Here is a 13,409-nt window from a genome sequence, read left to right on the forward strand (position 1 = left end):
AGTCGTTCCATGTAAAAATGCATAAATATGTGTGCGTGCACTGTTTAAAACCTGAGTATGGCTGTGGTATAATGGTACTGTGATGTTACACGTAAGGTTTGTCTGCGCAGTGTGGCGACATGTTGCACGTGCCTCAGGGTAGCATAGTGCAAGAACAAACATGGAATGCCTGAATATGAACATACATGTCAACTGCCAAAAACAATGTGCATTTTCATTTGTAGAATTTTTTTTTCTAGAGAATTTGTAAGATTTTGGTATTTATACTGTTCCAAGGTATGCAAAAGCTTACGGAGCAACATTCCCAGCACAATAATATTTCTGCATAGTTTGTGAATTAGATGTCTTGTGCCACATATTGCATAAAGTCCAGGGCCATACTTATCAGCTTTGAGACCTTGACAGAGATGATACAGGTCTTCAGCCTGCTCCTCTCCAGGATATGGACCCCTTTCTCAGACCTTTCAGTCGCTATAGAGCTTGCGCCCCTGCATGTGGCGCATGTACCAGCCACTATTTCAGTCACTAGGACCTAGTGCAAAGTGCGTGCCTAGTTGGCATTAGTGTGATTTCTGTTTCGCAGTTGTCCACTACAGTTTCATGAGAGTGCTTTTTCAGGCAGGCATGGCTTGGAGTTCCCTTCTCACCGTACCCCCCTTCTTTTTCTCACAAATACTATGCCTCCCCTAGTGAACGGTCCTCAGGAGCTAGCACTTGATCCACGTGACCCTAGGCTCCGAGCGGACCAACCTATCGGTCGGTGACTACATGGACTGTCATCACAGAAAGACCAGTGTCCTGGGTCTCCCGTACTCATTGGACCTCCCAATCTCGCCTGCGGCTCCCCAGCCACCCCCCAATCTCACAGGAGGAGAAATGACTTTTGTGCCCGACCTACTGCGTACCAAAATTCACTGCACTGTCGGGGCCACGTTCATAGGTCCAAGCAGCCAGGTTGCAACACATTGCCATGGCACTGGCCACGATGACGAAGTTCAGGCTTATCTTCTCAAGGCGCCCCCACCCCACCCAAGACGACATAGTACGACTTGAGGGAAGAGTGATGTGGACATTTTCTGTGCAGTCAGTAGATGGCAGGTACCGCACGTGTTAAGGGGACGGGTTAACGGCATAGACGGGCATGGATTGAGATCAGGGCTCAGCCGGCTTCTTTGTAAGCAAACCCTGCTCTTATTGCAACAAAGGTATCGTAATTTGAACACACATTCTTGTCTTCCAGCTTCTCCAGCACACCAGCTGTAGTTTTAAGGTGCGGCTTGTGTCAACATACATACATGCACAAATTACAGTAATACCACAGTAGTTGATGCCCGCCACATATTGCACGTAAGGCTCAGGGAGAGCTGATATAATTTTATTTTGAAAGTGGATATTTACAAGACTATTTACATGACTTCGTAACAGTGTTCACCCTGACAAGTCATTCGCTTCATAAAGTGTCTGGTCATATAGCTCAGCTTTCACCAGCCGCCCTCCAAAAAATCGTCCATTCAGGGCATCACGTGCACTTGCAGACTCTGAAAGTAAAGCATAGAGCATGTTAATAGGCCATTACCCCTTCTGTCGAATACTGTACAACTGTAAAGCCTTTTCAGTTTTAAAGGCTATTTCAGGGTTAAACATGGTAAAACTTGCTTTACTATTTATCTTCAATAAGTATCCCCCAGCCTACTAAATTTAACTACCATACACTTTGGTATTATTACAAGCTATCTAGGGTTATATTTTGCCCCTATTTACTGGATGGCACCATGCTGGGGAAACTGAATGGGATTGGATTGAAATGGGTAACGCTAGCAGAATACAAAAATAAAGTAGTTTAAAATTAAAACTGTTTGTCACGAAACATTGCAAATTTGACGATGAGGTATATAAACAGGTCGAAGGCTGACAGATGGGGAGCCCTGTCTCGACCGCTAATTTGGTCATTGAGTACATTGAAGAACAGGTCCTTAGCTCTAACAATGTTGATGTTAAATTTTACAACTGTTATGTAGCTGACAGTTTTGTTATTTGGAAACATGGTGATGTCACTTCATTTCACTCATCCCTCAACAGCATCCATCTCAACATACCATAGAGGTTACCATAGAGTTTACCGTAGAGGAGACGAATTTCCAGCTTCCCTTTCTTGATATTTTAGTGACACGCAACAACTCAGGTACAATTAATACCAGTGTCTACCGCAAGCCCTGTGACAATGGTTCAGTTTTGGATTCTTATTTGGATCATGCGCCTCAACATAAACAAGCTGCCATGAGGTCTCTTTTTAATCGTTCTAGCGCGTACCTCGTACATATCAAGCAAAACTATTAGAACAGCTTCTAGCTACCAATATATTGTCTGAGGATCATTACCCCGAGCGTTTCATCAAGCAAACGGTGTCCAGGACGACCTTCTCCCGACAATACAGTATGCGTTCCTTATGTTCGCGGCTTATCTGAATCTCTATGTAGGATTTTAAGGCCGCTTGGTATTGCCACCACCTTCAGGCCACAGCAAACGTAACAAAATATACTATGGCATCCCAAGGGCTCTGTGCCCCATATGGACCAAACAGGTGTTGTATACAAACAGGTGTTGTTGAATGCCAGGAATGTGCTATATTGGGGAAACTGGAAGGAAGGCGGCCACACGAATGAAAGAGCAAAGCTCAGATAACAAATCCATTGACTACTAATGACCACACTGAATTGGTTGATCATGTGTTAAAAACCAGTCACTCTCAATTTCAACAATGTAACAATCTTGGTTTTTGAACACAGATGGGGGGTGAGTAAATTCCTAGAATCGTGGCATATGCATGGTGAGATAAATGCTTTATAACAGTTACGTGGGGCCCTTAGCAGTTTGTTATAAAGGTTTCAAAGGATTCCCATTTTAGATTGTGCTTCATTCCCCATGCTGATGATGACACCCGCATAGGCGTCGAAACGTTCACAACTTTGGTTGTTTTGTAATTGTTATGCAAGCCAGTAAGTATGTTTTCTTCGTTCTATAAAGTAACATGTCCCCTGACTTTTGGTCTATTTTCAATTAGAGTTGCATGTTGGGGAAATTTTGGTGTCAAGGCAACCCCATAGAAAACAACAACCAATGAAAAGCAGTCAAGTTTGATTGACAGGTCAAGCCTCTTTTTTATCTCTTAAAAGTGGTCAGGCTCCCTTTTTAATACACGGCACTGCCACAAGCAGATGGGACCCTGCATAGGATTTACATATTATGACAATGTTGGTGTCTAAAGGGAATTTTGATATGCAGATGAGCCGAAATCGAAATCTGGAATGCAGGGAGGACAGCCCTTATATTTCACGTCAGAGGGCCACGTGGTTTGGAGCAATGGAGATGACTGGAATAGGTGCCAACCTGCGGGCCGGATAAACCGCTTTCACGCCCAGATAAGTGTCCGTCGGCGAAGGTGATGCACTTCTGAGGCACGCTTTTTCAGTTTCGGCTCATTAGCATATCAAACTTCAGGATGGATATCTTAACGCAGGTGCGCGTTTCAGGATTTTTTAAACTTTAAATGGCTTTCCACTAGGACGGTCTCTCATTCTGATCTCTCGCATTTGCTTGAAATTGCAAAATTAAAGAGTTACTTCATTAATTTTAGGTAATTAGTCATCTTGTAGTTGCATACGTTCTTCGAGGGGATGTCAGCCTGGCTGTAGAACTCAACTGCAAAAACAGCGTTTATTTTGCTATGCTTGTTTTTTAATAAAAATTCTGTAGCAAATAAAAATAAACACCCTGAATATATGTATCACATGACAGAAAACGTAGGGATTGTGCAATAGTGACCCGTTCAGAAACGTGACTCGGGACTCCAATAGGATAGAAAGGAAGGCTGATGAATAAAAAGGTTGCCATTCATTTCTTGCACTTGTGATGTTTGTAATGTCTATGTGCCAATACTTGCAGCTTTCGGATTGCTGCATTCCACGGGTACCAGAACACCCCCACTTGTGATATTTGTGAAGATGATATTCTTCCAACGGACAATTCCTTCAGTCTGGACGTAATTTATTGTGACGTCCTGGCTGCTATTCTGCATCTGTATGCAGTAGGAGATATATACATGGCGTTTCACGAAAAATGAGCCAAAGCTTTAAAAAAAAAAAAAGGTTCATCACACGACAAAAAGATGGACTGCATAGTGGTACCAGTGGTGTGAGGATACTCAAACTATTTTTGTTTTGTAAGTAATTAAGTGACATTAATTAGTACATTTTTAATTATAAGGATTAGAGCCAAAATGTCAATGAGTAAGTGAGAAAAGTTGTATCGGGCAATACGACGACATGAAACCCGTTGATTGCAACTTTATACCTCTTATGGATCCTTTTTTCGCCCGACTCCAAAGATTAACTTTCGGGTTTGCAAAAAAACGGCGCAGGACCCGTTGCAGACGCACGAGGAGCGTCGAATCACGGCGCTCTCAAGCGTCCTGTTATGGAACGAAGACTAGTCACAGGTTATCGATACCTGTGGTACCATTTCAAAAGCTTTTTTAGGGGTGCGACGTGTACGGGAATATATCTGCTGAGCGATAAGCACTGGTGGTATTACAGACACCTTTTATTTTTGGTTATATGTGTTTTTGAGCTATGATGTGGGGCAAAATAGGCAAGGGAGATTGGCAAAATTATCTCTCTCGATGCAGCCTTCACTTTACATCTGTGGCCCTGGCGTGCATAGTTTAAGTGACTGTTGCGGCTTTTCTTCGACATTGGAAACTATGCTGTACTCTAACGAAGAAATGGCTGATATGGTATTAGCCTTGGGTGCAACAGAGGGCGACAGGGAAAAAGCAGTGAGGATATTTCAGAGTTGGCATCCAGGACGAAGACCAAGCCTGGCAACAATAGTGCGACAGTACCAGTCATTAAAAAAGAACTGGAAGCGTCAAAGCACATCATCACAAGGGATCGGTACTGGGTGATGCTACTCATACAAATATCTTGGCATTTGTCATTGCAAACCCTCATACTAGTGTGCGCAAAGTGAGCAGACTGACTGGAGTACCAATGTCGAATGTCTGGAAAGTGCTGAAAGAGGACGAACTTCATCCCTACCATGTCCACCCCCATCAACAGTTTGAGCCAAGGGACCAACAGGAAAGAGTGAATTTTGCAAACTGGGTCCTGGTGAAGGTTGAAGAGGAACCCGACTTTCTAAGTCACGTTATTTGAACGGATGAGGCGAACTTTTTGCGAGATGTGTCAACCTGCACAATGGTCATTATTGGAGTCAGACAAACCCACATTGGCTTCGTGCTTCACGCCACCAGTACAAGTTGTCCGTCAACGTTTAGTGCGGAATTTACGTCAAAGCACTCCTCGGGCCCCTTTTTCTTGACGGAACGTTAACCAGTCAGCGATAGGTGAACAATATTCTCAAGGATTCTGTCGACAACTTTTTTTGCCAACCTCTCAATGGCACAACTTCCCCGGACATGGTTCCGCCACAACGGTGCTCCAGCCCACAGCTCTGCCCAAGCATGAGCACTTCTTGACAGGGTGTTCCCAAACCAGTGGACAGGAAGATTTGGACCTGCATCATGGCCTCCAAGGTAACCTGACATGACGCCCTTGGACTTCTTTTTATGGGGGTACATAAATGATTGTGGGTATGCAGACGAAACCGCACAGGCGCTCAAAGGAAGAATCCAGGCAGTCTGTCGCAAGATTCCTCAAGATATGCTACGAAGAGCCACCGCAAATGTACTGACAGGATGTCAGCATTGCATAGAAGCGCAAAGGGACTTCTTTGGATGTGTGATGTGAATGCTCTTTAAAACAGTCTTCCTCCAGCATTCATCACTGCCAAAAATCCCTTTCAAGGCTAAATAAATAGCAAAAAATGCATGCTACGTAATGATCATAGTTGTCTCGCAATGTAACAGTGCCCCATTGAACCGATGACACCAGCATGGGCCTTCGTTCGATAACAGGATGCTCGAGAGCGCTGTGATCCGGCGCTCCTCGTGCATCTGCCACAGTTCCTGCATCAGTTTTTTGCAAACCTGAAAGTTAGTCTTTGGAGTCAGGAAAAAAATGATCGCGCTTACCAATTTGCTGCAATGCATGTTGCGCTGTGCACAGCAAAATAAGATGCTCCTCACGAAGTAGTACGCACTTCTAAGACATCGCTCGTTACTAGGAATTTGAAAGCGTGTTCGTTTTGCAACTTCGGAGCTGGTTATAGAGCGGTAGCAAGTGTCAAGTGTGCAAGACAACAAATAACTAGGCGTCAGGTGGAATACCAGTAGAAGCCAATGGTAGCCAGGACACACACTGAAAGAGGAGACAAGTCGGAAAGCCTCTGATTGGTCGGATGGAATGCATAACGTCCCATTTTTATGGGGCTTTCAGGCACAAGGGACACACATTCCCCCAGAGCATCAGTTGTGACATTGCCCATGTCTATGTGGCTGACAACGGCGAGCCCTTTCACCACCACCACCACCACCACCACCACCACCACCACCTATGGGTCCAGTCAATTTCATTTGCATTGTGTCCAGTGATTTGTGAACTATAAAAAACTATGGGTTCTATGGGGAGCTGTTACTGTTGGGCCCTGCCACACCCATTCTTTGCCCTGTCTTGGAATGGATGAAACAGATTGTGAGGGACTGTATCAAATTCTTGAGATTTGAAATCTGAGCGCTGGGTATAGAGGGTTCTAATAGAGGAGAGGTTGTCTACAGAATATCTTCATGTAGCTCAACGTAGCAATGTAGCTGGGATTGTTTATTTTAGCTATCACTCAATCTTTTGCGATGATGTGCAAACGAAAACCTCAGGTCATAAGGTTTTTACTCAGATTTCACCAATTTCTGATAATTTTATGTCCGGATTACACCTTTACCCAGACACTGAACACAGGCCTTGAATTTCCAAAGTGTTTGGGTGAAATCCAGACAGGTGGCAACTCTAGCTATCACACTTATCAACACATCTGCCAGCAGCCACATAAAAATGACAGGTCGCGCAAGAAGGCTCTAGATCGGAATAAAACTCTATGCAGCTCTTGTCACTGCGCCTAGACTGAGGCAGAGTCAATGCTTCAAGCAGCAAAGTTCAGCAAATGCAAATATCAGTGAGTCAGCACACTTACCACCTCATCTGAAATCCCCTTTGTTGCAGAACTTGGAATGCAGGGTCACATCAGTGCAAGCAATTGTGTTTTACATTTATCCAGCACAACTTGGGTGTCACAACCCCTAAATTGCACCCCACGAATGACACTGCATTGAAACATGACACAAGTAATGCCATTTTCCATGCGGCACGGATAGCCTATATCTATTCAGGTGCTCAAATCCACGTCTAACTAGAGAAAATACATCCCACATAAAAGCACATCACTATTCACCGCACTGCAGAGATTGACTGCAGTATCTGCTCAAGAATAGAACATTCTCTGACACAAAGCATTAGAAAAGAGCTATAGTTTTTTTTTCTTACCGTGTGGTTGTGAAAACTCGACAAAGATCTTCACCACTACCTCAGCATTTTCTTCCTCTGATTGTCTTTCCTGGTAGATAATGACTCGCTTGACGGTTCCGAATCGTCCGCACTCATCCGTCACCTCCAGTTCCAGCTCATCATCCAGGTCTTCAACGCCAACCATGTTGCGCAGCACAACTACGCTAGACTGAAGGAAAATATATCTGCTCATAACTTTAATGTCACTGTCATTTAAATTTTATTAATAATAATGGGTCAACAAAAGCAAGCGTGCTGAAAATTTGATTAATGATTAGCTGGTTTTATGTTCTGAAATTACTTCCAGTTTATATTTGGGGCATTCCAGCTGTAGCATCCGGGTCACGTGGCTTCACCACTGCAAATTTATGAGCGAAAAATACCTAATGTTGCTGTTGATGTGAATATACACGACATGTAATTATGTACTTTTTTTCCCCTGTAGCTTCACAGGATATTCAGCAGACTGTGTCAGAATGAAAAGTAGGTGCAGTGGACAGAGTGTGTATCAAGCACAGCTTTACTTGCACGAAGAACCCAAACGGGGACTATAGCTAAAAAAATTTACGCTACAGGCAGCCGGCGATTTATGAATTCCTCGGTTTTATGAATGGTACATTGCGCAACAAAATAATGGCCATGTATTTTCACCTCGTTTTATGAATCCTCGATTTTCGAACAGTGAACACGTTTTGTGGGTACGATTTTGAAAAAGCCAAGTCTTTTTGACCTCGATTTATGAACAGATTACACGTGGTCACCAAAAGGTCAGAAAAAGATGGAATTTGGAGCATGACAGCTGTCATTTTGTGTTCCGACTCCGAAATGAACATGTCTGGAGTAGCAAAGGGGAAGCGCTCGGCCCGTACCGCTGGGGTGAAAAATATGATGATAGTTAGCAAAGTAAGTGTAAAAGTGCTACTGTGCTTGCCAGTAGATCCGCTTGGGATCTGAAGCTGAAGCACACTGAAGCTGCTATATTGTATTTCGAGAAGAACGACGAAGTGAAGTGTGCGGCACTTGACACCTTTAGACAAAAACAAAAGGTAATGTGCAAAGCACTATAATCCAGTATTTCTGAAAATAAATGTCTCTGTAAAGTTGTATCATTTATAGCGCTCCTCGGGCCCTTTCTTTCCTGCACACCTCGATTTATGAGCATTTTTGGTGGGAACAGTTGGTGTTCATAAATCGAGGGTTGGCTGTGTATCACTTCACGCCCAGACCATCTCCAAACGGAGGATTCAGATGTATTGCTCGAACGCAGTCTTGGGAAGTAACTTGGTTACAATAACTACTGTCCTTCAGAAAGTAAGTTTTAACAATAATTAGTTACCTGCTACAGTAACTAGCTACATACTACAAGTTAAAGATGAGTATTAACTTATTACTTTCTGTTAAAATCTTGTGTTTGTCTCTATAATCACAGGTACCATGTACGGCAAACACAGCTATCGTCTTTCTCAATTTCCTTTTTTAGTACGCATAAATAAAAAGCACGCTAATGTACTAGATACTGATGTTTGTTTGCTTGACTGCAGAGCACTTGTTTGAAGTCTCCTGCAGTATTTCTGCACAATTGCAAAGCTCCTGTCACAGTTCACTGTGGCATTTCTGCTTTAATCGAATTTTTGCTCGTATATCAAATGTTCCCACCATTACTAGTTACTGTAATTTCACGCGTATTAGCCACGGCTTATACGAGGCTTTTTTTTCTCACGGGCGCTCTGCGGCTTATCCACCAGTGCGGCTTATTTGATGACTATTTTTCTCTGGAACTTTCCCTATACACCGGTTTTAAGGAAACAGGCCGACAGTGTCTCTGGAACAGCACCGCTCTGCCAACGCACGAACAATGCGTAACAGGGCGTGTCCACATTCGAGTAGACTGACCTTCTTGTGATGCCTTCCCCCAAGCAGCTTTAACAAAAGTGGTGATAGTGACCCATGTCTTCTGGAGGGCCACTAACCCGTCGATCCATGAAAACCACACAGCAGGGGTACAATCCGATGTTGGTGGAGCACTAGAAATGACCTCCTTTGTTGTATACCATGCCAATCTCAGAGCATGGACCACAGGGCTTATGGCTTTCTCTATGATCTCCATTGTCGCCCAAATCAGTCTCATCGTATTGCCCGCAGCTTATACGCGTGAAATTACGGTACTTCACTGTAACGAACATTTGTTGTACTGGCAAATCACTGTTAAAGGTGATTAAAGAAAGAGCGATGTGATGGAATAGCCTGAAACAATGTGAAAAATTGGGCTGGTTGGTATGTTACTTAGAATCACTAAAACTAAAAACTCCCAGTGCTGGGTGCAAATAGGACGACATAAGACAGACACGACGGCACAAGCACTGAACTTCAACCAAGGTGGCCTTTATTGTTACTTGTACTTATACTTAGTGGCAGAAACTCCAGAAAACATGTCCTGCCCCTATTGGTTAGTTATCTGTGTACTCCACAGACACCTTGCTTTGTTCCTTCCACTTGAGAGAATTGCAGTATTTTGGAATAGGGGGTTACATCCGGTGCAGTTTCTCAGATGTTCCTGGATTGCAAAATATTTATTTGTCGCTGCAGCATGTTCTCTAAGTCAGTGCTTACACACTGTGTGGTTTTGCTGTGTAAACTTTTTTACTGAAAGGGGAATTTTTGTAACAAAGTAAGAAATGTAAAGTTTTCATAGGACAAACCACACAGTGTGTACACACTACACTTAGAGAACATGTCGCAGTGACAAATAAATATTCCATGGGGCGTGAGACTTTTGAGACTGAAGACGCTGGAAGATCAGGGAGACCCCCCAACAGTGTCAACATCCAAATTGTTGATCGTGTCCATTACCTCATTTTGGCAGGTCGGTGAACCTTGGCTAAAATAATTACGGAGACCTTAGGCATATCCAGAGAACGCATTAGATATGTACAGTCAAAACTCGTTACAATGAAACGCCATCTAACGAAATTCGTGATAGAGCGAAATAATTTGGGTTCTCCGGCAGAGGACCATAGAGACCAACGTATTTTAACTCCCACTACAACAAAATACTTCTTAGCCACCGCCTCGATAAAACGAAAGAATAAGGTTAAGGTTAAAGAGATAAGGTTTACGACCCCCAAAGCTGACTTCAGGGTTACGAAAACAAGGAGCGCAACCTGTCCTGTTCCCGCAGCAAAGGAATGGTTTTTGCAAAGGCTGTACTTATGCGGGATGCACTTCAACAGTTAATGCAGATTCAAACCGAGCTCGAGAGCGGAAAGATTTTAGTGCCCCATTACGAGCATCTTGTTTGTGTCAAGTTGCCGCAAATAATTTCTGATCTAATAAATCAGAGGAGTGACACAGCAAGCACTGCCTTGGCAATGCTTCCAAGGGCAGACAGGGAAGATGCAAAAGGGTGTCATGAGGAGTTCTGTGGTACACTCTGTGAAAAGTGGCATAGTACTGACCGAGTAGTATAGTTTATATATAGTTTATAGTTTATATAGTTTAGTATAGTACCCAGTAGTATAGTTTCGACCAGATGCATTTCCTACAACTGGGATCTGTCCTTGATCCGTTCAAGAAATCGCTGGCACCACAGCAGGTAGATTATTATCGTGATCTGTTTGACCTTGTTGTGGATGACCATACTTCTGTTTACGGTGAACTGAAACAGTATCTTTTGGAGGATGCATCTCAGAACCACGATCTGTTGCTCACTGCCTTTTGGGAAGATGCGAGACAATGTTACCCGCACTTGTCAGAGGCTGCCCGTACCATTTTGTGCGTACCAAATGGGAGCTGCGACGCTGAAAGAGCGTTTTCAAAGATGCGATATGTGCAGCGTCCGTCAATAACTTGCGTCAAGATGCGATTGCAGGATGCATCCACCCACAGAACCACTTGGGCGGCTCCGACATCGATCACTGATCCAGATCACTTCCAATCACTTCCAGAAGACATGAATCACTGTCACCCCTTTCGTTAAAGCTGCATGGAGGAATGCACCAGGAAGGTCAGTCTGCTCGAATGTGGAAGCACCCCTGTTATGCATTGTTCGTGCATTGGCAGGGCGGTGTTGTTCCGGAAAACATGAGACACTGTCAGCCCTTTTGTTAAAACCGGTGTATGGTGAAAATACCAGGGAAAAATAGTCAGATAAGCCGCCCGTGAAAAAAACGAGAAAACAAACTGTGCATAAGCTGCGACTAATACGTGTGAAATTATGGTTATAGTAGCCATAAACCTCGAAAGAGTTTCCTCAATACTAGAAGGTCACACTTCATCAAATAATTCTCGATATATCAATATTTCCCTCACGAATATTCACATCCCAATAAGATATTGACATGATATAGATACATTATCGATACTTAAATCGATACTTATCAATATCTTGTTTCGGATATCAATATTGATAATCAAAATTTTGTTTGCGGTTATTTGCAGTCCAGCGCTAGAGTTTAGAGCTGCCTTTCAAGCTGTTCTAAGAGGCATGTTCACATAGATGGAAACATTATAAGTACTTTTTTCTCTGAAATTGGTGCTGGTCAAGCGAAGTGATCACGATGCTTGAGCTGCAATGACCCATTTCTGCTACAGAATGCAATGTACAAACATGTGGAACTAAAACAGCAGTTTTACCTGAATTAGTTAAATGTTAGGAAATGAGTGAGACCAAGATAAACACAGAATGCGCTAAAAAATAATCGTAATCTCTTATAGCACAACCCATATCTGCCACGGAAGCAGATGAGTGCGCCAGAGCAGTGCCCTATTTACTGTCAATTGCTTTGCAATTCTAAAATTGCACATGCAATCAAGGTACATTTTTAATTCACTGTTTCTGCCTGACTGCATCAAACGAAGTGCAGCAGACTACGTTCGGACTGAGATTGTCAAGAGCATTTCAAAGCATAATATTGGCAGATTCATCATGCAATACTCTTTCATATATATGCAGTATTAAAGGGATGGTCACCTTCATCCCCATCGCTTATGAAACTACGGTGTCATTTTAGTCCTCGCTGATCACTGACCCCGATACATGGCTTTTGTGCATTTTTATGAAATACACTGCAAGAGCGGATGTTGAGAGTATGGCAGGATTCACTCTTTGCAAAAACGAGGAAACGTCATACTGTAGACCTACGAATAATGGCAGGCCTTTGACAAAGGTGAGCAGCCTGAGCTGTAGTAATCAGGAAGGCACAAAGCACACGACCCTGGGGACAATTGTCTGCAGAATCAGTCGACTGTGCGCTACCCTATGACTGGCATACAAATGTACGTCACAGTGATGTTTTTGCTGCTGTAGGTGCCCCCAGAAGCAGAGGGAAATGCTAAACTATAAAACTCGCTTATTTGATATCTATGCACTTTTCAGGAGAGAAAATTGACCAAACAGGCTGTCGAAGCACTGTTGATAGTTGGGGTAGTTGGTAATGTGACATAGTAGATATTATGCAGCAAAAAGACAGAGACACATATAGAGGAAGGCACAACACGATGACTGAAAGATGAACAAAGAGATGAACAAAGAGATGAACAAAGAGATGAACAAGAGATGAACAAAGAGATGAACAAGAGATGAACAAGAGATGAACAAAGAGATGAACACGAGAAAGATGACAAACATTGTGGTACTTGTTTCATATGCCCTGTTCTGGAGGAGACTGTCACTTTAAATGAGCTCTCACTTTTCTATATATGTATAGAGAATTTTTCCCAATATACAGAACCCAGGACTACAACCCAGAACCAGAACTCACTAATTCAAACTGCTGCATTGCCTTTACTACAAATCAGACAAGCTTTTTGTGTGAGGCTATGTTTCAGTTTATTCCTTCTCAGCTAACGTATCCACTAGTGGTGTTTATCTCGGCCTCTCTGAGGAAGAAAAGAAAT

At 43.2% G+C, this 13,409-nt stretch overlaps 1 protein-coding gene across 4 annotated transcripts in view; it reads right to left on the reverse strand.

Moving 5' to 3' along the window:
• Window positions 1-1,359: 1,359 nt before the first annotated feature.
• Window positions 1,360-13,409, reverse strand: part of LOC135377200 (poly(U)-binding-splicing factor half pint-like) — a 61,712-nt gene continuing 49,662 nt past the window's right edge. For all 4 annotated transcript variants that reach the window (XM_064609483.1, XM_064609486.1, XM_064609485.1 and 1 more), the window contains 2 exons: window positions 7,494-7,683; window positions 1,360-1,538 (listed from right to left, as the gene is read on the reverse strand). In XM_064609483.1, the coding sequence (XP_064465553.1) occupies window positions 1,429-1,538; window positions 7,494-7,683 (300 nt within the window). In that variant the 3' untranslated portion in view covers window positions 1,360-1,428. The remainder of the gene's footprint in view (window positions 1,539-7,493; window positions 7,684-13,409) is intronic.

The sequence above is a fragment of the Ornithodoros turicata genome, chromosome 1, assembly GCF_037126465.1.
Source record: "Ornithodoros turicata isolate Travis chromosome 1, ASM3712646v1, whole genome shotgun sequence".
In the NCBI taxonomy this organism is placed as follows: Eukaryota; Metazoa; Arthropoda; class Arachnida; order Ixodida; family Argasidae; genus Ornithodoros; species Ornithodoros turicata.